The sequence below is a fragment of the Bubalus kerabau genome, chromosome 2 (genome assembly GCF_029407905.1).
Source record: "Bubalus kerabau isolate K-KA32 ecotype Philippines breed swamp buffalo chromosome 2, PCC_UOA_SB_1v2, whole genome shotgun sequence".
Taxonomy (NCBI): domain Eukaryota; kingdom Metazoa; phylum Chordata; class Mammalia; order Artiodactyla; family Bovidae; genus Bubalus; species Bubalus kerabau.
This window is the reverse complement of record NC_073625.1, coordinates 39,206,505-39,233,025: the sequence shown is the minus strand read 5'-3', so window position 1 is coordinate 39,233,025 and position 26,521 is coordinate 39,206,505. Positions and strand designations below refer to the sequence as shown.

General features: G+C 45.6%; 2 protein-coding genes across 3 annotated transcripts; both read right to left on the bottom strand.

Annotated features, from left to right (window-relative positions):
- Positions 1-2,903: 2,903 nt before the first annotated feature.
- LOC129643241 (tracheal antimicrobial peptide) lies at positions 2,904-4,717 on the bottom strand. Its single transcript, XM_055567520.1, has 2 exons — positions 4,633-4,717; positions 2,904-3,160 (listed from the first exon to the last, which is right to left on the bottom strand). The coding sequence occupies exons 1-2, from the start codon at positions 4,688-4,690 to the stop codon at positions 3,024-3,026; spliced, it is 195 nt and encodes a 64-aa protein (XP_055423495.1). The 5' UTR covers positions 4,691-4,717; the 3' UTR covers positions 2,904-3,023.
- An 11,938-nt stretch (positions 4,718-16,655) lies between these two features.
- LOC129643240 (beta-defensin 103A) lies at positions 16,656-18,700 on the bottom strand. 2 transcript variants are annotated; one of them, XM_055567519.1, is made up of 3 exons: positions 18,393-18,540; positions 18,125-18,287; positions 16,656-17,478 (listed from the first exon to the last, which is right to left on the bottom strand). In XM_055567519.1, the coding sequence occupies exons 2-3, from the start codon at positions 18,180-18,182 to the stop codon at positions 17,333-17,335; spliced, it is 204 nt and encodes a 67-aa protein (XP_055423494.1). In that variant the 5' UTR covers positions 18,183-18,287; positions 18,393-18,540; the 3' UTR covers positions 16,656-17,332. The 2 variants fall into 2 exon arrangements, with proteins under 2 accessions (XP_055423494.1, XP_055423493.1); XM_055567518.1 differs by lacking the exon at positions 18,393-18,540 and adding an exon at positions 18,549-18,700 and having other exon boundaries at positions 16,657-17,478.
- Positions 18,701-26,521: the final 7,821 nt, after the last annotated feature.

The window sequence follows — 26,521 nt, the reverse complement described above, 5'->3', positions numbered from 1 at the left end:
AAGGTCCACCTAGTCAAAGCTATGGTTTTTCCTGTAGTCATGTATGGATGTGAGAGTTGGACTATAAAGAAAGCTGAGCACTGAAGGATTGATGCCATTGAACTGTGGTGTTGGAGAAGACTCTTCAGAGTCACTTAGACTGCAAAGAGATCCAACCAGTCCATCCTAAAGGAAATCAGTCCTGAATATTCATTGGAAGGACTGATGCTGAAGCTGAAACTCCAATACTTCGGCCACCTGTTGGGAAGAAGTAACTCATTTGAAAAGACCCTGATGCTGGGAAAGATTGAAGGTGGGAGGAGAAGGGGATGACAGAGGATGAGATGGTTGGATGGCATCACTGACTTGATGGACATGAGTTTGAGTAACCTCCGGGAGTTATTGATGAACAGGGAGGCCTGGCGTGCTATAGTCCTTGAGGTCGCAAAGAGTTGGATATGACTGGGCAACTGAACTGAACTGTAGCATATGAGATCTTAGTCCCCTGACCAGGGATTGAACCCATGCCCCTTGCATTGGCAGCTGGAGTTTTAACTACTGGACCACCAGGGAAGTCCCTGCTTTTAGTTTTTGTAGCTGCAGTAGACGGGGGCAAGAGGTGGAGATGGTTTGGGTCTCACCCCTGAGTAAGCATGAGAAATCAGACCCAGGACCCAGGTGGAAAGGCTGGCCTTGGACCAGAGTATGAGCCCATTTGGTTCATGAGTCACATGGGAAAGCCATTATCTTCCCGGTGCTGAAATGACATGAGCATTCCTCCCATGCAGGAGTCCAACATGACACCCAGAAATGTTATGGCAGTAAAACATCAACAGATACAAGAATGCAACTTAAAATTAAGTAGAATTTAAAAACTGAAATCCCAACAAAGAATATGATCAAAGTTTAATATAAACAGTACCACCAAACCACACTTAATGGCAGATAAACGTTCCATGATAATAAAACAGACTAAAAATAAAGGATAAAAGGGATACAAGATATATGAGGTGTAAGACTGAGTCCCAAATACAACCTTTGAGATGAAAAAGTTTTGGCAGATGCACCATGGGCATTTCTGTGAAAAAAGAAGTATAAAGTTGAGTAAAATGTTGACAGCTGTTATCATTTTTTTCTCCATTAAACACACACAGGTTTGTCTCTTTTGAGCTGCTGATTTTAGGCTCAAGGCATGATTTTAAGCTACTGCTGTATTGATTTCCTGTTGCCGCTGTAGCAAATTGCCACAAGCTACGTGGCTTAAAGGAACACATACTTGTTATTGTGGTTCTGAGGATCCAAAGTCCCAAATGCGTCTCATTGGCTTCAAATCACAGTGTCAGCAGCATGCCGTTCCTTCTGGAGGCTTCCTTCCTTCTCACACTTAGAAGCTGCCTGCCCTCCTTGGCTTATGGCCTCTGCACATCAGTGTGAGCTGATGAGAGGCTGGTTTAGCCTCTCAGTGTGCATCTCTGACACGGGTCTGCGTCCCTCCTCCACGTCTAAGGCTCCTTGTAGTGAGATGGCATTGGGCACAGCCAGATACTCCACGTCACTTCCCTATCTTAAGGCCGAATGATTAGGTACCTTAATTCACCTGTGCTGTAATTCTCACTTGTCCTGTGTCTGCCCTTTCAGGCTACTGAAACAGAAACACCATAGGCCAGGTGGCTCTTTTTTTGCACTTTGTTTTTTAACTGAAGGATGATTGCTTTACAGAATTTTGTGGTTTTCTGTCATACATCAACAAGAATCATCCATGGGTTCACCTATGCCCCCTCCCTCCCGAAACTTGTCCCATCTCCTTCCCCATCCCACTCTTCTAGCTGGTCTCAGAGCCCCTGTTTGAGTTCCCTGAGTCACACAGCAAATTCCTGCTGGCTATCTATTTTACATGTGGTATTGTAATAGGTGGCTTACTAACAACAGACCCTTACTTCTCAGTTTTGGAGGCTGGGAGCTCCACGATCAAGACAGAGCAGGTGGCTGGTGGACGGTGGTCTTCTCCCTGTGTCCTCAGAGGGCACAAGGGGTGAGCCATCTCTCTGGGGTCTCTTTCATAAAGGCCCTCATTCCACCCAGGAGGTTCCCACCCTCATGACCAAATCATCTCCCAAAGGCCCTGTCTCCTAACACCATCCCCTTGGTGACCTCAGCTTGCACTGAGGGAAGAATTAATGCAAAGACCAGAGAGCTGCTCACACATACAGCATGCACCAGCAAGGCTCTTGGTTTAACTAGCAAACCCTCCGAAGAAACTGCAAGCAGGCTGAGGTCAGCATGCTCGCCCTGCCTGCTGCAGTCTCTGTGTTCTGTGCTGTGTTGTCTTCACTGAATTGTGCTTTCCACAGGACTTGTTTTTCCATAGCATCTAGTTGCATCATATCATGTACACACAGAGAGACATGCTTTGTCCATGTCAACTCTGTCATTCAGTTGATGACAATTTGTGAAGCAATGTCTCGTCTCAATGCCCAGCACTTACAGGAATAGGACAAGTCCATGCCTATAGAGATCTTACAGCCCAAAAGGGAATCAGAAGTGTATCCACGTGCACACAAGGCAGGAGTAAGAAGCACAAACCAAATGGAAGTGAGGGCTGCAGGGGGACAGAGGAGGGGGGTTTCCTGCTGGAGCGGGGGTGGGGGTTTCCTATGGGACTGGTGTCCTGGTGATTCTGGACCCCTGGGGTGCATGTTTGAGGGGAGACGTGGGACAGGACAGGGTGCCCTGGGCTGGGAAGCAGGAAGGACAGGAGACAGAGGGGCTGGGAAAGGTCAGGCCCCCAAGGAACAGGGGGTCACACCCCTGGGAGCACAGAGCACCCCACCAGGATTCCCCGACGGTTCACGTGCGGAGCTCAGAGAGCATCCTCAGGGATTTCGGAATTCACTTCGGATCAGATACCACACAACAACCTTAATGACCAGTGGGCAAGATTCTTTAACTTTGAACAAAATTTATTCTGGTTTAAATTTTAGACGTTCTGTTGAAGGGCACAGTTTCTGTCTCCGCTTAGGTCCCGGCCGTGTCCTGGCCTTCTTTTACTTCTTTCTGCAGCATTTTACTGCCTGCCCGACACAGGTGCCAATCTGTTTCATGTTTCCAGGGCACCTGATCGGCACACAGATGCCTTTATTCCTAGCACAGCTTACAGGATTTCCTACTCCTTGAGTAAATCCTAAAAAGAGAACAAAGAGGGAAAAACGTGTCAGCAGGAAAGCGGCATCTCAAAAAGGCCAGCTGTGTCCCCTCTGAGCGAGGCCCTGGGGCTTTCTGTGCTGAGATGCGGACACGGCCTCGTGACAACAAGATGTGAGTCCAGGAGCCCCGTGGACCAGCTTCCAGGCAGATGCTGACCCTGCCCAGGCTCTGGTGGACCCTCATGTTTTCAGAACCACAGGCTGAGGGACTGGGGTGTGAGGACCCTGGTTGTGTGCGGGGTCAGCTCCACCATGAGGGCAAAGACCGGGAAGCTCTGCTACATCCACCTTCCCGCCAGGAGTCAGAAGCGGCCCGCAGGGGTCTATTATCACAGTTTAGTTTTCCGACACATTGGAGTCAGTCAAGTAGTGGAGCTGAGATAGGAGGAAAAGATGCAGCTGAAAGTGTAAGAACTGTTTAAAGAGAACTTACTCTCAAAGGAACTTACAGCTGACAGTGACAATGGTTCAGAAAAAAGTTTTGTATCCTGGTCTCTACTGACTCAGAACACTCTCAGCGCTGGTGCCAGTCAGCCCCTCTCCTCCTCCCTTTGTGGTTTCCTCCCGACCAGCGGCCTTCCCATCCTCTCACACGCCTGACCAGGGGCCTTCCCGTCTTCCTCGCATGCCTTTTTCCTCTTGACCCAGGCCCCGGGCACTGAGAGGCCACATTCCTTACACCCCTGTCCTCTCTCCCTGCCACTGTGCTAAGAGTTGGGTTACAGTCATAAACAACACTGATCAGACAAGGCCTGTTCAACTTGATTTTGACATCTAATCAGTTGTCTCAGGTCTCAGTCTCTGCAGCCTCTCTCTCCCTCCCTCCCTCCTTCCTTCCTACATATTTTCATCCTATTTCCGGAAATATCAAGGGTAAGATGAAAATCAGACAGCCGATCCTGCACACTGCTTTGGATGTGCTGCCTCCCAGCTGTGGAGCGAGGGTCGCATCGTCAGCGACGTGTCCTGGAGGACTTTCCTGCTGAAGAGACTCAGCACGGAGCGTCCCAAGGGCAGCTTCCAAAGCCCAGGCTCGGCCTGACTCTCCTCTGGACTTGTCTGGTCACCCAGAGCCGCTACCCTTCAGATAGAAAGATTTATAAAGCGACATTCTGTGCTTCTGTCATGGGACAAAATCAAATTTATTGGTTTTATGAAAAAGAAAAAAATAAGAGTCACTTAACAGAGGCATCTTCTGTTTCCTCCTCATGAAACCAATGAGGAGATGGGCTCAGAAGCTTTGACTTGCTAGAGTGGCTTAGAAACAGCCAGGAATTTTGCAGGGCCGTTCTCAGACCCCTCTCGCTACTAAGGACTCAGCGCTGGCTTCTCAGAAGCACCAAATATGGTGGGTTTAGTCTGACCACGTGTAGATGGGGGTAGCAGGACAGAGGGAGGTAGAAACAGGAGAGAGAGCCCGCGGCTCCCCCCGGGGCTCCCATGAGCTCACCTGACCAAGCAGACAGGACCAGGAAGAGGAGCGCGAGGAGCAGGTGATGGAGCCTCATGCTGTCGTCCCAAGCTCTGCGGCTGATGCTGGAGAAGATGCTGTGGTTGCCGCTTTATAAAGGTCCCAGGTTCCGGGAGGAATTCTGGGCTGGCTGTCGATTTGGTTATTAGGAACTGGTTAACTGAGCCTCTTCCCTGTGTGTCATGGGAGTGGCCATTATGGCACAAAGCAGGGTCAGTCACTCTTATGCTAATGAGGCTGGGGAAAACCCCAGAAAAAGCTTTCCTGCTGCCCTTTTAACAAGAAGCTTCTTCCTGGCAGTCGGTTCAGCTGATGGGCAGGGGTGTGGCAAGGGGCACAGACTTCTTGCTGAACCTTTGCTTACCTGCTCCCCAGCCCCACCCTCGCCCTTCCAGGGCTTTGAATCTGCCCACTGTTTTCCTGTGCAGAAGGAAATGGCAGCCCTCTCCAGTACTCTTGCCTGGAAAATTCCATGGATGGAGGAGGCTGGTGTGCTACAGTTCTTGGGGTTGCAGAGAGTCAGACACGACTGGGTGACTTCACTTTCTTTATTTCTATAGTTCCTTTTGGGCTGGAAGAAGCACAAGCTGGAATCAAGATTGCCGGGAGAAATGTCAATAACCTCAAATATGCAGATGACACCACCCTTATGGCAGAAAGTGAAGAGGAACTAAAAAGCCTCTTGATGAAAGTGAAAGACGAGAGTGAAAAAGTTGGCTTAAAGCTCAACATTCAGAAAACTAAGATAATGGCATATGGTCCCATCACTTCATGGGAAATAGATGGGGAAACAGTGGAAACAGTGTCAGACTTTATTTTTGGGGGCTCCAAAATCATGGCAGATGGTGATTGCAGCCATGAAATTAAAACACGATTACTCCTTGGAAGGAAAGTTATGACCAATCTAGATAGCATTTGAAAAGCAGAGATATTACTTTGCCAACAAAGGTCCGTCTAGTCAAGGCTATGGTTTTTCCAGTGGTCATGTATGGATGTGGGAGTTGGGCTGTGAAGAAGGCTGAGCGCCGAAGAATTGATGCTTTTGAACTGTGGTGTTGGAGAAGACTCTTGAGAGTCCCTTGGACTGCAAGGAGATCCAACCAGTCCATTCTAAAGGAGATCAGTCCTGGGTGTTCTTTGGAAGGACTGATGCTGAAGCTGAAGCTCCAATACCTTGGCCACCTCATACGAAGAGTTGACTCATTGGAAAAGACCCTGATGCTGGGCAAGATTGAAGGCAGGAGGAGAAGGGGACGACAGAGGATGAGATGGCTGGATGGCAACACCGACTCGATGGACATGAGTTTGAGTGAACTCTGGGAGTTGGTGATGGACAGGGAGTCCTGGCATACTGCAATTCATGGGGTCGCAAAGAGTTGGGTACCACTGAGCGACTGAACTGAACTGAACAGGACTGATAGTTTCTTTTGAAGAAGGAAATGGCAACCCGCTCCAGTGTTCTTGCCTGGTGAGTCCCATGGACTGAGAGGCCTGGTGGGCTGCAGTCTAAGGGGTTGCAGAGAGTTGGACACGACTAAGCAACTAACACATACACTGTTTCCATGAAAGGCTGTTTCAGGCCCAAATAGGGACTAACTTGTTCAGAGGCAGTTTCACTCCCTGGGCAAGACTTGCTGACTCCCAGCATCCTCAGAGACAGCCACGCTTTTTCTTTCTGGCCCCTAGAGCACTGAGGGAAGAGACCCAGTGGTCCCGACCTGCTCCCCACACCAGCTAGCCTGTTATGGGATGGCAGCAACAGTCGCCGCCAGAATCTTGGTTTTCTTTGCCCTCCAGAGCTGAATAAAAATTGTGGAGACAGAGTTTGGAGGAAACAGAAAGATGGCTTTAATCATTAAACCAGCAGAAGGGAGAACACGATAGGTTCCTGCCTCAAGGAGCCTGTCTCCCCTCCATCAGGAATCCAGGGGATCATACAGTAGGGGCTCACAGTCAGGGCTTGGAGATACGGGACAAAAGGTGTAGGGGTCCTGAATTCTCTCTTTTGCGCTGTTGGGAAACAGTCAATAGGCCAGTGTCAAGTAGCTAGGTATCTGGGTCTGGCAGTTGGTCCCAGTGGTTGGGTCCATTGTCCTTTGGGGATTTCCTGGTGACTTTCTTCTTGTAATACGAAAGGGGGAAAGCAAACCACTTTGGGTGGCTTCCACAGAGAAGTTAAGCATCAACATGAGGTAACATAGAGCAAAGGAAGGGAAAAACAAACTACAAGGGGAGGTTTATGATGCGATAAAGTTAAGTATCAGGATGTGGCTAGAATAAGTTAAAGGATAATAGATGCAGAATGTGGCTCCTGCAGAAATGGAGGGCCATAAATGTCAGGTGTAGTTCACATAATAGGTTAGTCTTCTGCAAAGAAGAAACTTGGTCATCAATACAGGCTGTAGGTTCAGTTCAGCTCTGTTGCTCAGTCGTGTCCGACTCTTTGCGACCCCATGAATCGCAGCATGCCAGGCCTCCCTGTCCATCACCAACTCCTGGAGTTCACTTAGACTCACGTCCATCGAGTCAGTGATACCATCCAGCCATCTCATCCTCTGTCATCCCCTTCACCTCCTGCCCCCAATCCCTCCCAGCATCAGAGTCTTTTCCATTGAGTCAACTCTTCCCATGAGGTGGCCAAAGTACTGGAGTTTCAGCTTTAGCATCATTCCCTCCAAAGAAATCCCAGGGCTGATGTCCTTCAGAATATACTGGTTGGATCTCCTTGCAGTCCAAGGGACTCTCAAGAGTCTTCTCCAACACCACAGTTCAAAAGCATCAATTCTTCCATGCTCAGCCTTCTTCACGGTCCAACTCTCACATCCATACATGACCACTGGAAAAACCCTAGCCTTGACTAGATGGACCTTTGTTGGCAAAGTAATGTCTCTGCTTTTGAATATGCTCTCTAGGTTGGTCATAACTTTCCTTCCAAGGAGTAATCGTGTTTTAATTTCATGGCTGCAGTCACTATCTGCAGTGATTTTGGAGCCCCCCAAAATAAAGTGTGACACTGTTTCCACTGTTTCCCCATCTATTTCCCATGAAGTGGTGGGACTGGATGCCATGATCTTCGTTTTCTGAATGTTGAGCTTTAAGCCAACTTTTTCACTCTCCACTTTCACTTTCATCAAGAGGCTTTTGAGTTCCTCTTCACTTTCTGCCATAAGGGTGGTATCATCTGCATATCTGAGGTTATTGATATTTCTCCCAGCAATCTTGATTCCAGCTTGTGCTTCTTCCAGTCCAGCGTTTCCCATGATGTCCTCTGCATATAAGTTAAATAAGCAAGGTGATAATATACAGCCTTAAGGTACTCCTTTTCCTATTTGGAACCAGTCTGTTGTTCCATGTCCAGTTCTAACTGTTGCTTCCTGACCTGCATACAGGTTTCTCAAGAGGCAGGTCAGGTGGTCTGGTATTCCCATCTCTTGAAGAATTTTCCACAGTTTATTGTGATCCACACAGTCAAAGGCTTTGGCATAGTCAATAAAGCAGAAATAGATGTTTTTCTGGAACTCTCTTGCTTTTGCCATGATCCAGCGGATGTTGGCAATTTGATATCTGGTTTCTCTGCCTTTTCTAAAACCAGCTTGAACATCAGGAAGTATTGCTGAAGCCTGGCTTGGAGAATTTTGAGTATTACTTTACTAGCATGTGAGATGAGTGCAATTGTGCGGTAGTTTGAGCATTTTTTAGCATTGCCTTTCTTTGGGATTGGAATGAAAACTGACCTTTTCCAGTCCTGTGGCCACTGCTGAGTTTTCCAAATTTGCTGGCATATTGAGTGCAGCACTTTCACAGCATCATCTTTCAGGATTTGAAAGAGCTCAACTGGAATTCCATCACCTCCACTAGCTTTGTTCATAGTGATGCTTTCTAAGGCCCACTTGACTTCACATTCCAGGATGTCTGGCTTTAGGTCAGTGATCACAGCATCCTGATTATCTGGGTAATGAAAATCTTTTTTGTACAGTTCTTCTGTGTATTCTTGCCACCTCTTCTTAATATCTTCTGCTTCTGTTAGGTCCATACCATTTCTGTCCTTTTTCGAGCCCATCTTTGCATGAGATGTTCCCTTGGTATCTCTAATTTTCTTGAAGAGATCTCTAGTCTTTCCCATTCTGTTGTTTTCCTCTATTTCTTTGCATTCATTGCTGAGGAAGGCTTTCTTATCTCTTCTTGCTATTCTTTGGAACTCTGCATTCAGATGCTTATATCTTTCCTTTGCTCCTTTGCTTTTCACTTCTCTTCTTTTCACAGCTATTTGTAAGGCCTCCCCAGACAGCCATTTTGCTTTTTTGCATTTCCATTCCATGGGGATGGTCTTGATCCCTGTCTCCTGTACAATGTCACGAACCTCATTCCTTAGTTCATCAGGCACTCTATCTATCAGATCTAGGCCCTTAAATCTATTTCTCACTTCCACTGTATAATCATAAGGGATTTGATTTAGGTCATACCTGAATGGTCTAGTGGTTTTCCCTACTTTCTTCAATTTAAGTCTGAATTTGGTAATAAGGAGTTCATGATCTGAGCCACAGTCAGCTCCTGGTCTTGTTTTTGCTGACTGTATAGAGCTTCTCCATCTTTGGCTGCAAAGAATATAATCAATCTGATTTCAGTGTTGACCATCTGGTGATGTCCATGTGTAGAGTCTTCTTTTGTGTTGTTGCAAGAGGGTGTTTGCTATGACCAGTGCGTTCTCTTGGCAAAACTCTATTAGTGTTTGCCCTGCTTCATTTCGTATTCCAAGGCCAAATTTACCTGTTACTCCAGGTGTTTCTTGACTTCCTACTTTTGCATTCCAGTCCCCTATAATGAAAAGGACATCTTTTTTGGGTGTTAGTTCTAAAAGGTCTTGTAGGTCTTGATAGAACCGTTCAACTTCAGCTTCTTCAGCATTACTGGTTGGGGCATAGACTTGGATTACTGTGATATTGAATGGTGTGCCTTGGAAACAAACAGAGATCATTCTGTCGTTTTTGAGATTGCATCCAAGTACTGCATTTCGGACTCTTTGGTTGACCATGATGGCTACTCCATTTCTTCTGAGGGATTCCTGCCCGCAGTAGTAGATATAATGGTCATCTGAGTTAAATTCACCCATTCCAGTCCATTTTAGTTCGCTGATTCCTAGAATGCCTACATTCACTCTTGCCATCTCTTGTTTGACCGCTTCCAATTTGTCTTGATTCATGGACCTGACATTCCAGGTTCCTATGCAATATTGCTCGTTACAGCATCAGACCTTGCTTCTACCACTAGTCACATCCACAGCTGGGTATTGTTTTTGCTTTGGCTCCATCCCTTCATTCTTTCTGGAGTTATTTCTCCACTGATCTCCAGTAGCATATTGGGCCCCTACTGATCTGGGGAGTTCTTCTTTCAGTATCCTATCATTTTGCCTTTTCATACTGTTCATGGGTTAGGAACAGTTAAAGTGGAGAAAGACTCAAAAGGGTAAAAAGAAAGAAAGAGGGGAAAAAAAAACTTTTATTAATTCTCTGCAACACAATCACACATCAGTCTCATGAAATCTCAGTGGGACACGTGATGGGCAGATGGGTGCTCTGTTTCCCTTCATCAGAGACAGAGTGGGAGGATGATGCTGTCACTGAACGCATCTCCCCAGCCTAGTATCACAAAGCAGGCCCAGCAGTGGGGACCCCTTCACTGGGTTGAGGGGGACCTCCATCACTAAGTAACATCCCTCACTTAGTAACATCCGTCCACCACCTGGCTTTTTAGAAATGCTAAATCTCAGGACGGAACTTGCCACGCAGCTCTGAGTAGAACTCCAAGCCCTTTAGAAATGGGGGTACCTGTGAGGATCCCATGCTGAAGGAGCCCCTGGAGCTTCAGTCCTGTTCAGGTCCCCCGCTGTGGCTCAGAGTCTCGCATCTGAGGCTCGGCAAAGCCAAGGAGGCTGCCTCGAGCAGACAGAGTCCCTGGCTGGCACCCAGGGATAGGATTTTTCTGGTGGAAAATAAGTTGTCTTGATCATAGTTCCTTCTGCTTTAGCTGTAAATGATATTTGAGAGAGGTAGATATCATCTACATATATATATATATATAATTATCTATACATAAGATATATATATATGTATCTGTTTATCTATGGACCTTGCAGGCAAAATCTATACTACAGGGTCAATTTATAAACACGCTATAATACTACACTGGAGAAAGAAGTGAGACTGAATCGTTGTCTACTGTGTCTCTTGGTTGAAAATGCTGTTTTTCAGGGAACTCTGCTTAATGTTATGTGACAGCTTGGATGGGAAGGAGTTTGGGGCAGAATGGATACATGTATATGCATGGCTGAGTCTCTTTGCTGTCCACCTGAAACTATCACATTATTAATCAGCTATACTCCAGTTCAAAGTTTTTTTAAAAAGTAATTTTTAAAAATGCTGTTTTACGGGACTTCCTTGATGGTCCAATGGGTAAGACTCTGTACTCCCAAGCACAGCAGGTCAGGGAACTAGATCCCACATGCCACAACTACGACCTCAGTGCAGTTCAGTTCAGTCCCTCAGTGGTGTCCAACTCTTTGCGACCCCGTGAACTGCAGCATGCCAGGCCTCCCTGTCCATCACCAACTCCCGGAGTTCACTCAAACTCACATCCAACGAGTCCATGATGCCATTCAGTCATCTCAGACTCTGTTGTCCCCTTCTCCTCCTGCCCTCAATCCTTGCCAGCATCAGGGTCTTTTCCAATGAGTCAACTCTTCACATGAGGTGGCCAAAGTACTGGAGTTTCAGCTTTAGCATCATTCCTTCCAAAGAACACCCAGGACTGATCTCCTTTAGAATGGACTGGTTGGATCTCCTTACAGTTCAAGGGACTCTCAAGAGTCTTCTCCAACACCACAGTTCAAAAGCATCAATTCTTCGGCACTCAGCCTTCTTCACAGTCCAGCTCTCACATCCATACATGACCATTGGAAAAACCATAGCCTTGACTAGACGAACCTTTGTTGGCAAAGTAATGTCTCTGCTTTTGAATATGCTATCTAGATTGGTCATAACTTTCCTTCCAAGGAGTAAGCGTTTTTTAATTTCATGGTTGCAGTCACCATCTGCAGTGATTTTGGAGCCCCCAAAAATAAAGTGTGACACTGTTTCCACTGTTTCCCCATCTATTTCCCATGAAGTGATGGGACCATATGCCATGATCTTCGTTTTCTGAATGTTGAGCTTTAAGCCAACTTTTTCACTCTCCTCTTTCACCTTCATCAAGCAGGTTTTTAGTTCCTCTTCACTTTCTGCCATAAGGGTGGTGTCATCTGCATATCTGAGGTTATTGATATTTCTCCCGGCAATCTTGATTCCAGCTTGTGCTTCTTCCAGCCCAGCGTTTATCATGATATACTCTGCATATAAGTTAAATGAGCAGGGTGACAATATACAGCCTTTATGTACTCCTTTTCCTATTTGGAACCAGTCTGTTGTTCCATGTCCAGTTCTAACTGTTGCTTCCTGACCTGCATACAGGTTTCTCAAGAGGCAGGTCAGGTGGTCTGGTATTCCCATCTCTTTTAGAATATTCTACAACCTAGTACAGCCTAAATAAATAAACAAAATAAAAATTAGTGTGTTTTAGTGATCTGTTTTGCAGTACAGCAGATTTTTTTTTTCTTTTAAGGAAGCTGATGATGCAGTTTTATGTGCAAGACCAGGCATGACTTTTCATACAAGGGAGTTTCCAAAAGGGGTCAGGGTGCCATGTTGAGTTTCAAGGGAGTTTCTTGCCATGGTTCCTCACCAGTGGGACACGGCCCTTCTCAGGAATTGCACAATTGCAGTGGCTTATTTTCCCTGGCAAGGTCTAAAGATGACTCCTTTGCAGCTATGTTAATCCTGGAGATAGCACCCAGGGGCATCTCTGTCCATCAGGGAAGGGTCCTGTTGCCTCAGCAACGAGGTCACACACCCAAGACACCATGGGGTGGCTCACCAGAAACCAGAGATGAGTTCATATAGGATAGACGGAAGGGTTAATTTTAGGTGAAGTCTACATGAATTGTTAGTTTTCCCAGGTTCAAAGCCAAACAAGGCCATGTGGATCGTGGTTGCTTCATGCCTGGGCTGAGAGGTAACTCATGGTTTCATTCTTTAAAGGGAAGATAAATGCTGTGTCCCCAAATCCTTAACCTGTGAGTAGGAAATTGAGGCAGTCTCTTTCCAGCAAAGCACCTCAGTTCTTCAGGCAAGAAGGGGTGTCCCAGTCCTACAGATAAGGTTTTGAAGAGCAAAGCCCTTCACATCTACGACTCCACAAACAGGTGTTCTCAGCACGGAGCCCTGGGTGTTAATGGGCAGAGGCCGTTGTCCCCAGTTCCCTTCTCCTATGGACGGGGCGGGTGCCATGGCTTCTGACAGTCATGTGGGGACCTGCCCTCAGAAGGGGACCAGGGCTGGGTCTAATGCTGTGCTTCCCTACTGACACTTTTACTACTTTCTTCTTTGAACTTGTCCCACAATTATATTTTGCAATGAGCCTTGCTCAGTAGCTGGCCACTTTTATTCAAATTATCTCTTTGAATTCCCCTAAACAAAGCCGCCAGGAAGGTATGCCCCAAGGTTTATACAAGGTGGTCCCAAGGACTAGAAAGCCATGTCTGAGGCCACAGGCAAAACTGACTTAAAAAGTCGATTAAAATTGGCTGCAAATCCAACAAAAAGATGTGTCCAAGGCTGCAGTCTACCAAGTAGCAGTGATGTAACTTGGAGCAAAATTGACCTCTCTTCCAATGTTCCTGCCTGCCTCCTGCCGTCTCCACAGTGTCCTGAGAGCTTTACCAGGACATTCTATAACTCGAAAGCTCGAATAGCGCTGTCAAATGCCAGCTATCTGGTGCTAATGAGACCGGAATTGGGCGGGGCACAACCTTTAAAAGAATGACCGGGACTTCCCTGGTGGTCCAGTGGTTAAGAATCTGCCTTGCAGCGCAGGGGATGTGAATTCAGTCCCTGGCCTGGGAACTAGGATTCCACATCAAAGAAAGAAAGTGAAGTCGCTCAGTCGTGTCCGACTCTTTGCAACCCCATGGACCTTGGCCCCCAGCTTCCTGTGTCCATGGAATTTTCCAGGCAAGAATACTGCAATGGGTTGCCTTCTCCACATGCTGTGAGGCAACTAAGCCAGTGTGCTGAGATGAATATCCTGCATACCGCAACTAAGACCTGAAGTAAATACATGTTTTTAAATCCCTTTGTAACATAGCAGCTAGGTGACACACCCAGAGGCGCCGTGACAATTCCAAGGCTGACCATAAAGGTCAAAAAGTGGGTGCTGACCCAGTTCCTGGAAATCCCCACCCTTTCTGCAAAATAGCTGGAATACTCCTCCCACTCATTAGCCTATGAAATGACCCACCCCTATAAACACTGACAGCCCCATACCCTGGTGCTGGGCTTGCCTTCCAAGATGGCCCACACTCTCCGTGTAGCGTGTTTCCTCCCTGGATTGGCCTTCCTTCACTTCACCGTGACTTGCTTTTGAGTCCCTGCCTGTGCGAAGCCAAGTCCCCACATTCGGCGGCCATCCCAGGGACTCGGACGTGACATGGGATGCGACCCTCTTCTCTCACCCCACTCTCTTTCCCGCAACACTGCTGCCGTCTCCTCCAGCCTCAGAGATCACTGGAGCGTTAAAAGAGCACCGTCTTTTTAGTTTGTTCATTGTTTCCTTTGCTGTGCAGAAGCTTTTCAGTTTGATGGATCCTACCATTTAGCTTTGTTTTTGTGGCTTATGCTTTTGGTGTCAAGCTCAAAACCATCCTTGTGGAGGCCCATGCCAAAGAACTTTTCTCCTATGCTTTCTTTTAGGAGTTTTGTGGTTTCAGGAGTTTTGTGGTTTTTGTAAACCTTTAATCTATCTTACATTGAATTTTGTGTATGGTATAAGAGATCTTACTTGCTCAACCAGGAATGGAACCTGTGCCCCCTGCATTCAAAACTTGGAATCTTAACCACTGGGTTGTCAGGGAAATTCCAATTGTAACTGCTAATTTGTCTGTCTCTCCAATTATTCCTGTAAGTTTTCTTTAAGAATTTTAAAATTCCTTTGCTAAGTACATTTTGATTCAGTATTCATATGTATTCTTGATGAATTAAACATTTTATCATTAGGATAAATACCCCTCTCTATATCTGGTCCTTGTCCTAAAAGTTACTTGATTGTGCTGTACTTAGTCACTCAGGCATGTCTGACCCTTTGTGACTCCATAGACTGTAGCCTGCCAGGCTCCTCTGTCCATGGGGATTCTCCAGGCAAGAATACTGGAGTGGGTTGCCATGCCCTCCTCTAGGGCATCTTCCCAAACCAGGGATCAAACCAGGTCTCCCACATTGGAGGTAGATTCTTTACCATCTGAGCCACCAGGAAGCCTGTCAATTAACCAATACAGCCTACCATGTTTTCTTTAAATTAATGTTTCCATAGCATATCTGTCAGCTCAACAGTAAAGAATCTGCCTGAGATGCAGGAGATGCAGAGACATGGTTTTGATCCCTGGGTCGGGGAGATTCCCCAGAGGAGGGCATGGCAACACACTGCAGTCATCTTGACTGGATGATTCCATGGGGGTCTCAAGAGTGTTGGACACGACTGAGGGTCTAAACAATGACCACAGCAGATCTGTTTCCATCCTTTCATTTTAAATCCACTTGCCTTTATATTTGATGTCTCAAGTGGGTTTTTAATAGTTAGTTTATATCTGATTCTTGTTTTTGTTGGTCTTTTTTTTTTTTTTAACTGAAATGACCATCTCTCTCCTTAAGATAGTGTCTAGAATCTTAGCATCACACTTTATCCCATCAAGCTGAACCAAAATTCCATCTAGTATCATAGACTTCGTTTTTAAGAGGAGTTTTAGAATGGAATGAAAAGCACAGAGTTTTTAGGCAGGCTACACAGGCAGGCTACAGTCCACAAAGGGTCAGCACCTCCACAGTCCACAGAGTAGCAGAGTCGGACACAACTGCAGCGACTTAGCACACAGGCACACACCCCTGATCCCGACGCCCACTGCTGGTTTTCTGTCCAGAAGTGAAGATGCCTGCACTCTCTGAACTTTGACCCCACTCTCTTCGACTCAGAAGTATTGTTGGTCTGTTTGGGTTCTTGTTGCCTGAGCTTTAGGCCTGGAAATCTGTAGAGGCTGGAGATGTCAGAAGTCTCACTTCACTTGTTTTCTTTTCTTTTTTTATAAATGGTTAAGCACATAACATTTAATTAGCTAATTCATTAATTTGGCTGCCTTGGACCTTAGTCATGGCAGGCAGGATCTTAGTTGCAACATGTAGGATCTAGTTCCCTGACCAGGGGTGCACCCAGGCCCCCTGCATTGGGAGCACAGAATCCCAGCCACCAGACCGCCAGGGAAGTCCCTCACCTCACTCACCTCACTTGTTTTCTTCTCTCCTCAATGACAGTCCTGGACTGCGTGTGCCAGAGTCTGAATCAGTAGTTTCACAGGTGTTGCCTGGTTCCTTAGGTGTGTACTGTAGGAGGGCAGTATACAGTCCCATCAGAGTCCATTTTTTTTTTAAATGCTGAATTGTGGGGTCCAAGCTCTTGTCTTTGAGGGTGTGCCCTTTCTTCCTGAGAACTCAGTTCCTTGACTGGGGGCTCAGGGCGGGGGTTATGGGCCTGCCACCATGTTTGCTGGAATCGTTCTGTATCAACCTCCAGAGACCACTAAATAGTTACAACACGATGCCTCCAAGGCCTTGGAATGTACTTCAACTCACTAAAAGAAGGGCATGGCAACCCACTCCATGTCTTCTTGCCTGAAGAATCCTATGGACAGAGGAGCCTGGTGGGCCCCAGTCCATTGGGTCACGATAAACACTTGTTGAGCAGCTTTTGTGTCCAAACACTTGGGCCAGGGGTGATTAAGGGATGAAGTGCCCTTCAAAATCCTGCAACCAAATATGGAGATTGGAAATATGCAACTGTAGTTAATGTAAAAATCTAGCGGGATTCATAGATGGAGCACTCAGATCAGAACCTTTTCAAAAGGAAAGATCATATTTGTTGGGGAAACCAGCTGTATTTTTAAAAAGGAGGTAGAATTTGAGGTGCCCCTGAGAGATGGGTTTGGAGACATAGCTGGAGGAGAGATTTCATCCAGGCCTGAGGTCAGTCAAAACAGAGGCAAGAGTGAGAGGAAAGCTGAGGGCAGGGTCAAGGAGGAACCAGGTTCCCCGTGTCTCTGAGCTGTAAAGTGCTCAGAAGGACCTGGGAAGACCCTCAGGGATGCCCTGAAGTTTCAGAGATGGATTTGGTGGGGAGATGCTATGACAGATGGACAGACTGTAAAGCTCAGATGGGTGACAGAAGGCAAAGGAAGTGTTTCAGAAAGAACAAGCGGTCCAGTGTCATTGGAGGGTGAAAGCTGTGAAAGAGGAATAAAATCTGACAATCTTCGGAACATCAGTTTGGATCCTCTCACTATGGGTTATACTTTATTTGAATTAAAGGTGAGTCATTAACACTTTCTAAGTTTCCTGTTTGGTAACAACTAGCACAATAAACAGAATGTTAAAAAATTAAAATGATAATAATCAAGCTTCTAATTTTTTGTAAAAAGTCTTTAATTTGAATGGCTTCTGGAGGAAGCATTTTGACGCTTTGTGACATTCTTCTTGTATTTCTGGATTTTTCATTTCTTCTTCCGGCAGCATTTTCGGCCACTCAGTGAACAGCGGCCTATCTGTTCCTCCTTTGGAAGGCAGCCAATCAGAGCACACCGGCCGCTTCTTATTTTGCAATAATACCTTTGTAACCCGCTTATGATGCCGCCATTGCCTGCAGGAGAGAAACGGAGCACACGGGAAGGTTTTAGAAGTCCTAGGCTTTTGGAATCCCTCCAATAAGTTATCTGGTGCCATTTTTTATTCTTTTATGTCTTTTTCCTTTTTCTTTACCATCTGGAGTAAAGAAGAAGGTGGGGCTAGCTACTAACAATGTGTCTGTGGGTTTGGCTCAGCTGAGAAAGTGGCGTGACCATGGCAGCCCCCTTGTGAACTGACCCCTGGGAGGCAGGGGCCGCGATGGTCCCCTGGGCCCTTAAGAGGCCGAAAGACTGTACCTCCAACTGCTAAGCTAATAAAAGGGAATCTGTGCTTCTGTCCTCAGATTAAGTTCATTTTTCCTGTTGGTATGAAAGATTTACATCACTTTCTTCCTGTCTCATGAACAGGTATAACAATTCTCCCATGGAGGGATGGTTTGTGAGCTGATTAGTCTCTTAAGAGTGAATCAGAAGGGATGGAGACCCTGCTTTGAGGTTCTTGATGATCTTTGTCAAGAAAAACAAAAACAAAAACTGGTAATGTCTAGTTCCCAGACAATAAATCTACTTTATCTAAAATTCCCAAATGAATGGAGAGGGCTGACTCTGAATGACAAATTCTCAATCCATTCAGCCCTCTCATTTCCCAGTGTGTCTTACCTGGAACAGGCAGCAAGAACAAGAAGAGCAACGCAAAGAGAAGGTAGTAGAGCCTCATGGCTGCTGGCTTCCCAGCTGAGACTGGACAGGACGGTGTGGTCGCTCACTTTATAAAGGCTCCAGGTCCACAGCCATAGGGAGAAGCATTCAGCAGCTGCAATTCCTGTAATATCACAGTGATGACAATATGACGTATTTCCTGATGCTTCATGCCAAGGTTCCTTACAAAGCAGACCACGCCCATTCCCCCCAGGAGTTAATTACAAACCTAAGGGAGATTCAGAGCTTGATGTGAACACAGGGCTATTCTGCTGCCTCTGAGCTCTGGGTGCTCCTGTAGGGCTGGCTCATGTCTGGCTGTCTGAGATAGGAAAGACCTGCCCACTCCTGGATGCAGTCCTGGGGGGTGTAGCTGGGAGCTCACCTGTGCCCACTGTGGTCCTTCTAAGTGTTTGCCTTCTTCTTAAAGTCCTGAGAGAGCCTGAACCCCATCAGTCCAGTCCAAGGCTGGTGTATTCAGAATCTAGGTGTAAACTGGGGCTGGGTCACGCCCTGAGCCTGCACGGATACGCCCAAAATGGGATCAGCTTTTAAGCAGTGTGGGAAGGGAGGGAAAATGGGCTGCATTCCAGAGACCCTGCCCTGTGTCCTTGGCCTGTGATGGAGTGCAACATCTCAGGTCAAACACAGCTTACACTTTGCTGCATTCTGAAAACCACCAAATTCGTGAGTCAGGAAGGTGTCTCATTTTCCCTCATCAGAGACAGATGAATGATGTAATTTATAGGCAGGTGTTTCCTCACTGATAGTGTCACTCTCTCTACAAAAGAGGGGCTTCGGAAGATATATTTACGACACCCGGTTACAGCTGGCTCGTGACATACAAGGAAGTCGAGGATCTGGGATTTCCACTAGATACAGATTCAATGTTTAGGAAGCCAACTGCCTTTTAAAAAAATTATTAGGCTTAATTAAATGTTATGGAATCTAACAAGGGGGTTATACTGGAGAGGTTATTTTCTTAGAAGCTGAAGTCCCCATGGCGGTGGTTGGCTACTACTTTGTGTGAAAGCAATTGTAACGGATCCACCAGAGTTCTGGGGTGAACCCCAGGGTCTAGGACTGTAGGTTCAGACTCCTGTTGTACCTATTGGATTCTGTAAGCAAACTCTGAACTCCTACCGTAGATAAAGTACCATGGGCTTGGGGTAGGTGAGGGGATAGAAGGGTAAAATACAGAGGGGCCAGTTCTGCCTCTTTCTCTCAGGGAACTCCCATGTAGACTGACACAGAGCCAAGTCAACCATAGAGAGTGGATTTTGACAAAGGGCCGTAATAGGGGTTCAAGCACAGGGCTATGGAAATGCAGAAGAAATGTAATTCATACAGAAAGGCAAGTTTGAATCAAAGGTTTAAGAAGAATTTGGAGTTATAGACACTTCATATCTTTAAAACCTAACTTTCCTCATCAGTTCAAGATATGAGACAAAGTAGACATTTTTATTGTTAATTAATTGAACTATAGTTGATGTACAATATTATATGTTACAGGTGTACAATATTGAGATTCATGCCTTTTAAACTATAACATATTGGCTATATTCCCCATGTTGTACAATATTTCTTTGTAGCTTATTTTATACATAATAGTTCGCAGCTCTTACTCCCCTAGCCCTATGCTGGCCTCTGCTCCTTCCTCACCACAATGGTAGCCACAAGTTTGTTCCTTATATCTGTGAGTCTTCTTTTTTTTTTGGTTATGTTTACTAGTTTGTTACAGTTTTTAGATTCCATGTTTACCCAATTTCATACATCATTTGTCTTTCTCTGTTGGGCTTATTTCTGAGCATAGTATCTTCCAGTCCATTCATATTGTTGCAAAAGGCAAAGCTCCATTATTATTTATGACTGAGTAGTATTCCACTGTATACAAATGCCACATCACCCTTGTCTGTTCATGGACGCTTAGGTTGCTTCCATGTCTTGGCTATTGTAAATAATGCTATAACAGACACTGGGTGAACATATCTTCTCAAATAGTGTTTTTAGCTTTTTGAATATACACCCGGATGGGTCATATGGCATTTCTGTTTTTAGTTTTTTGAGAAGCCTCCATCCCGTTTTCCATGGTGGCTGCACCAGTTTGCAGTCCCAAGTGCAGACACGTTTAAATATGGAAGGAGGTAAGTGTGGGGCCAGCGGGCTCTCATACCTGCTTTCACATGAGATAAAAGAGAGGGTGGCCGGGGTGCTGTAGAGAGTTAGAACCAGTGTGCAGCCCAGGCTCAGGGCTGGCATCACTGAAGCTCTGCTTACCTGCAATGACGTACTTTTCTTGCAGACCAGACTTCCACGTGAACCCTGAGTCTAACCTGTCCCTTCAAAGACAGGAGGCCTTTCTACAGCAACACGACTGTTTAATCAGAGGTTCTCTGGGAGTGGAAGGCACATTTTCTTGTCAGCTAATTTGGAAGCTGGGTGCTGGGGAGTGGACTATGGCTGTGGTATCTGCCCCACTCACAGAATGAATTGTGAGGAACATTTCTGTATATTAAGATGTTTATAAAAGTTGGGTGAAACTGTTTGTGGTGAAAATTCACACAGCAGAAGAGTGAGACTGTTCTTCACTTCTCTAGCCTGGGGAACCACTGCTAACTCTGGTTTGCCTCCTTTTTGCCTTTTTGTACCGTTTTACGTGTCACAAATACTTCTGGCCTCTCAATTAATAGGTGCGCATTTACTGTTGAATAATTAATACATACCTATGAGTCTGACATTGACAAGAACTGAGGCCATGCCCCAGGCCCAGGGGCTTGAGTCACTGGGCTCAGAGATGCAGACCCTCCCAACCCTCCTGCAGGACCCACTGGGTTTTTTCCTGGTGACTCTGAGCCAGCATTTTTTTTTAAATTTGATGTTGATTAGGTTGAGAGAGGATAGACTTATTTTCTCTCAGGTCAGACTTCTCCTAATCTCCTCTAATCCTGTTTTGTTTTGAATTCTGTTTTTAAAATCTGGAGTAGAGTTTTGGTTGATTAAGTTTTTGGTCCAAGAGAAACAGACTCACAGACTTAGAGAACAAAGATATGGTTGCCAGGGGGAATGATGGGGGAGGTATGGTGGGGGAGTTTGGGATGGACATGTACACACTGCTCTATATAAAATGGATAACCAAGAAGGTTCTACTGTATATCACAGGAACTCTGCTGTATGTTACATAGCATAACATAACATATGGATGGGAGGGGAGTTTGGGGGAGAATGGATACCTTTATACGTATGGCTGAGTGCTGTCCACCTGAAATTATGACATTGTTAATCGACTATATTTCAAAACAAAATTAAAAGTTTAATTTAAAAAAAAGTTTGGGGCCCAAAGGCCATACCATGTAATTCTCAGTGCTATCATTTATTATTTGGATTTACTTGGATAAGTTTCATAAACTCTTTGACCATCTGTACCTCAGCAATAAAGTACAGAGAGTAATAAATGTCCTATTTAGTCCACAGGGAAAGCCCTATGAGTTAATGATATGAAATTGACTTGTAAACTGCAAATTACCACGTGGCCCATTTATCACCCATGAGGCCCTGGGGAGGAATGACAAGTGAGGGCTGGTGAGCAATAGCAAGACAGCTTAAAGACTGTGGCATGGGCTCCTCACAAGGGAGCTAGGACTTCCCTTCTTTATCTTAATACAGTGTAAGTGGGACTCAGCCACTCTCCTCTGCAGCTGTTTAAAATTTGTCATGACCACTGCTATTTAAGGTTTATCAGCAAAGATAAGCATTAGCCCAGTTTTGCAGATGAAGATACTGAGGTTCAGAGAGGTTGAGTGGCTTTCCCTGGGCCACCCAGCTAGTTAATGGCAGTGTTTTAGGGAACGACATGCATTTCCCACGCACTCCTGCCTCCAGGCACCATGTAGATTTGCCAAAGGGAGACACTGGTAGAAAATGAGAAGGCAGGAACTGGTAAAAAGCCAAGGAAATCGTCTTCCTGAGCTTCTGAAGGCATCTCCTCTGCACTTCCAGTTTCGGCCAGAATGCTGCTTCATCCGACGGCCTGGCTTTCCTCAGGCAGGTTTGCCACGACCCCAGCTTCTGTGGCATGCTCCCTGTCCCAGGCTCTGGGAAGGTTACCTCCTTCCTCCCTCTGTCCCTCTGGTCCCAGGGATAGTAGTGTCTTTATGCTATTGCAAAAAAATTTTCTGGCCGAACCATGTGGCTTGTGGGATATTAGTTCCTGAATCAGGTATTGAACCCAAGCCCGGGAAAGTGAGAGCTCAGAGTCCTAAGCCCTGGACCACCAGAGACTTCCCTGCTGTTCAAATTATGAGGTGACTCACCATACATTTATTTGATTTCTCAGCTCTCCTACCACTGCTATAACCAATTGCCTAATAAACTCCTCCCTTTTGAGGTCCTTATATTTACTTCAACTTCTCATATTTTCTTCAGTTGTTGGATTTTGACTGTCTTCTAAGACCACAGGGCTTCCCTGGTGGCTCAGATGGTAAAGAATCGGCCTGCAATTTGGGAGACCCAGGTTTGATCCCTGGGTCAGGAAGATCCCCTGGAGAAGGAAATGTCTACGCATTCCAGTATTCTTGCCTGGAGAATCCCATGGACAGAGGAGCCTGACAGGCTACAGTCCATAGAGTTGCAAAGAGTTAGATCAAAGCCATGCTCTAAATCATAGCAATATTAAAGTTCTATTCATTCTTCCCCTTGTGGTGGCAATACTGTGTTGTTGAATGAGTGTAGCTAGAATGGCACTTGGCTACACTCTCCCTCCTATCTACTTTATCAGCATCTTAAGATTCAGCATCCAGCGGGAGCTTCGAGACAGTGATATGGAGTTGCCAGTTGCTACCAACTTATTGTGGTCCTTTGTTAAAGCATCTCAGAATTGCATGCTTCCTGTTGCAGGTGTGTATGTGAGGCAGTTTCTAGAATTCCAATTTATCACTGTTATTTTAGCTTAATTCAGTTCAGTTAAGTTCAGTCGCTCAGTTGTGTCCGACTCTTTGCGACCCCATGAATCGCAGCACACCAGGCCTCCCTGTCCATCACCAACTCCGGGAGTTCACTCAAGCTCACGTCCATCGAGTCGGTGATGCCATCCAGCCATCTCATCCTCTGTCGTCCCCTTCTCCTCCTGCCCCCAATCCCTCCCAGCATCATAGTCTTTTCCATTGAGTCAACTCTTCCCATGAGGTGGCCAAAGTCCTGGAGTTTAAGCTTTAGCATCATTCCCTCCAAAGAACACCCAGGGCTGATCTCCTTCAGAATGGACTGGTTGGATCTCCTTGCAGTCCAAGGGACTCTCAAGAGTCTTCTCCAACACCACAGTTCAAAAGCGTCAACTCTTTGGCACTCAGCTTTCTTCACAGTCCAACTCTCACATCCATACATGACCACTGGAAAAACCATAACCTTGACTAGACGAACCTTTGTTGGCAAAGTAAAATCTCTGCTTTTCAATATGCTACCTAGGTTGGTCATAACTTTTCTTCCAAGGAGTAAGCATCTTTTAATTTCATGGCTGCAGTCACCATCTGCAGTGATTTTGGAGCCCCCAAAAATAAAGTCTGACACTGTTTCCACTGTCTCCCCATCTATTTCCCATGAACTGATGGGACCAGATGCCATGATCTTCGTTTTCTGAATGTTGACTTTTAAGCCAACTTTTTCACTCTCCTCTTTCACCTTCATCAAGAAGCTCTTTAGTTCCTCTTCACTTTCTGCCATAAGGGTGGTGTCATCTGCATATCTGAGGTTATTGATATTTCTCCTGGCAATCTTGATTCCAGCTTGTGCTTCATCCAAGCCCAGCGTTTCTCATGATGTCCTCTGCATATAAGTTAAATAAGCAGGGTGACAATATATAGCCTTGACGTACTCCTTTTCCTATTTGGAACCGGGCTGTTTTTCCATGTCCAGTTCTAACTGTTGCTTCATGACCTGCATATAGGTTTCTCAAGAGGCAGGTCAGGTGGTCTGGTATTCCCATCTCTTGAAGAATTTTCCACAGTTTATTGTGATCCACACAGTCAAAGGCTTTGGCATAGTCAATAAAGCAGAAATAGATGTTTTTCTGGAACTCTCTTGCTTTTTTGATGATCCATCGGATGTTGGAATTTGATCATTGGTTCCTCTGCCTTTTCTAAAACCAGCTTGAACATCTGGAAGTTCACGGTTCACGTATTGCTGAAGCCTGGCTTGGAGAATTTTGAGCATTATTTTACTAGTGTGTGAGATGAGTGCAATTATGCGGTAGTTTGAGCATTCTTTGACATTGCCTTTCTTTGGGATTGGAATGAAAACTGACCTTTTCCAGTCCTGTGGCCACTGCTGAGTTTTCCAAATTTTTTTCTCCAAAAGAATTTAAGGAAGAAAACAGGAGAAACAAAACCTTTCCTTAACTATGTAATCATAGACTGCCTTTTGGGCTTCCCAGGTGGTGCAGTGGTAAAGAATCTGCCTGCAAATGCAGGAGATGTAAGAGACTCGGGTTCAATCCCTGGGTCAGGAAGATTCCCACTGAAGGAAGTGGCAACCCACTCCAGTATTCTGACCTGGGAAATCCCATTGACAGAGGAGCCTGGCGGACTACAGTCCATTGGGTCACAAAGAGTCGGACACGACAGAGAACGCAAGGACGCATAGACCCCTTTTACTTCTGGAGGAGTGGCGAATTGTAGGTGCTCAGTCTGGGGCCCTCTATGGAGGTATTTAGTTTTGTTAGTAGATTTGGCCTCTGTGCAGGTTGAAAAATCAGCTTAGCACTTTGTCCCATCCCCCTGCTTTATGCATGAATATATTTGCCTATCTCCCAAAGGCGTCTGAACTGTTACTCCTGCTTTAAAAGATATTGTCTTCCCTTCAAATTCACACCAGAGAACTACAGTTCGACATGGGGAAGTGGACCCAGCGAGAACAGGCTGTATCTCACACTACGTGACTGAGCTGTTAGTCTCCACCAAACCCCCTGGGTGTGGACTAGTATTTTATATCATCTTCAGACAGCAAGTATTCTTGGCATTCTTGCATATTCCAGGCATGAGTAAACATTGTAGACCCTCTAAGATTCCTGAAAATACTCTTGAACTGTGAACATTTTATTTGACATTTTGCTTCATCCACTGTACCAAAAAAAGAGGAAATATCAATAGAAGGTGAAGGGAGGAAGTAAAAAGAAAAAACAAGTGTGGGAGTGAGGGATGCCTGGATCACCATGAGTCATGGACTCGTGATCTGGTTGATGAGACTGAGCAGAATCAGAGACACACTGTTCTCCTCAGGAGCCAGGGCACACGGTGGGGAAACACAGAGCAAGTCAGGAAACAGTCAACAGTCTATTGTGGCCAGGGGGACAAGCCTGCCTTGATTCGGAAGACAAGGGGACCGTGACAAGAATTCATGATGATGTAGATCTAATTTATCTAACATGCTGAGGTCACCAACATCTACCTCCACACCCACCATGTCTGACCTTCATACAGGTATCCCCCACTCTTCTGAACGTGGACCACTGTAAGCTAGCCAGATCCACTGATTCTTCACTACTGCCTTGATGATGTACTATCTTCAGAATTTTACTCATGGGTCCAGCAGACACAGAGATACTTGTTAGCTTTGAGAAAGGGCAAATAAACTAGCAAAGTGATTCCATGTCCATAGTCTGCATCAACTCTGCATAGAGAGCTCCTCTTAGGTGCTACTTGAATCGCAAGTCCAAATCCTCTCAAATTACCCTAACTGACTTTGCTTCAAGTGAAAACTGTGTTTACTTGAAATTGCCTAAGAATATTACAAGAAGAAAAAATGAGAGCCATTGCATAGGGGAGAGAACCTCTCAGAAGAGGCAGAAGCTTGTTTTGTCTCCATTATCAAGGTTCCCAAGAGTGGTCTATACTACTATATATTCCCTCAACATATTGGTTCTAAATTTATTGCTTTCTGGGATCTGTTTCAAGAAATTTTTTGCCAAAGGCACCCTTTCCAAGTTCAACAATGACCTTGACATCGCCAATCCAATGGTTTCTTTGTCCGTAATCATTTGACTAGATCTGTTTTCAACATGTGATTTGTGGGACTATGTTCAATTTTGAAACCTGTCCCTTTACTTCAACATCCAGAAAACTTTGTGGATAGTTAATCTGTATTAGAACCTTGGGGCATGATGACTTAAAAGATAAAAGACAAACACTTTTCATATCTGCTCTCCTTTGATTGTTGTCTTTGATTCATTATGGGATTTTTATTTTTTCTGTTTTCAGCAACACGTGAACCGTGAACTTCCAGTTGTTCAAGCTGGTTTTAGAAAAGGCAGAGGAACCAGAGACCAAATTGCCAACATCTGCTGGATCATCGAAAAAGCAAGAGAGTTCC

Excerpts from the sequence above, each read along its gene's own strand:
- LOC129643240 (XM_055567518.1), bottom strand. The coding sequence starts at position 18,182 with ATGAGGCTCTACTACCTTCTCTTTGCGTTGCTCTTCTTGTTCTTGCTG. Across the intron at positions 17,479-18,124 it reads GTTCTTGCTGCCTGTTCCAG|GCAATGGCGGCATCATAAGC; the intron begins GTAAGACACACT and ends TCTCTCCTGCAG.
- LOC129643241 (XM_055567520.1), bottom strand. The coding sequence starts at position 4,690 with ATGAGGCTCCATCACCTGCTCCTCGCGCTCCTCTTCCTGGTCCTGTCT. Across the intron at positions 3,161-4,632 it reads GGTCCTGTCTGCTTGGTCAG|GATTTACTCAAGGAGTAGGA; the intron begins GTGAGCTCATGG and ends TTCTCTTTTTAG.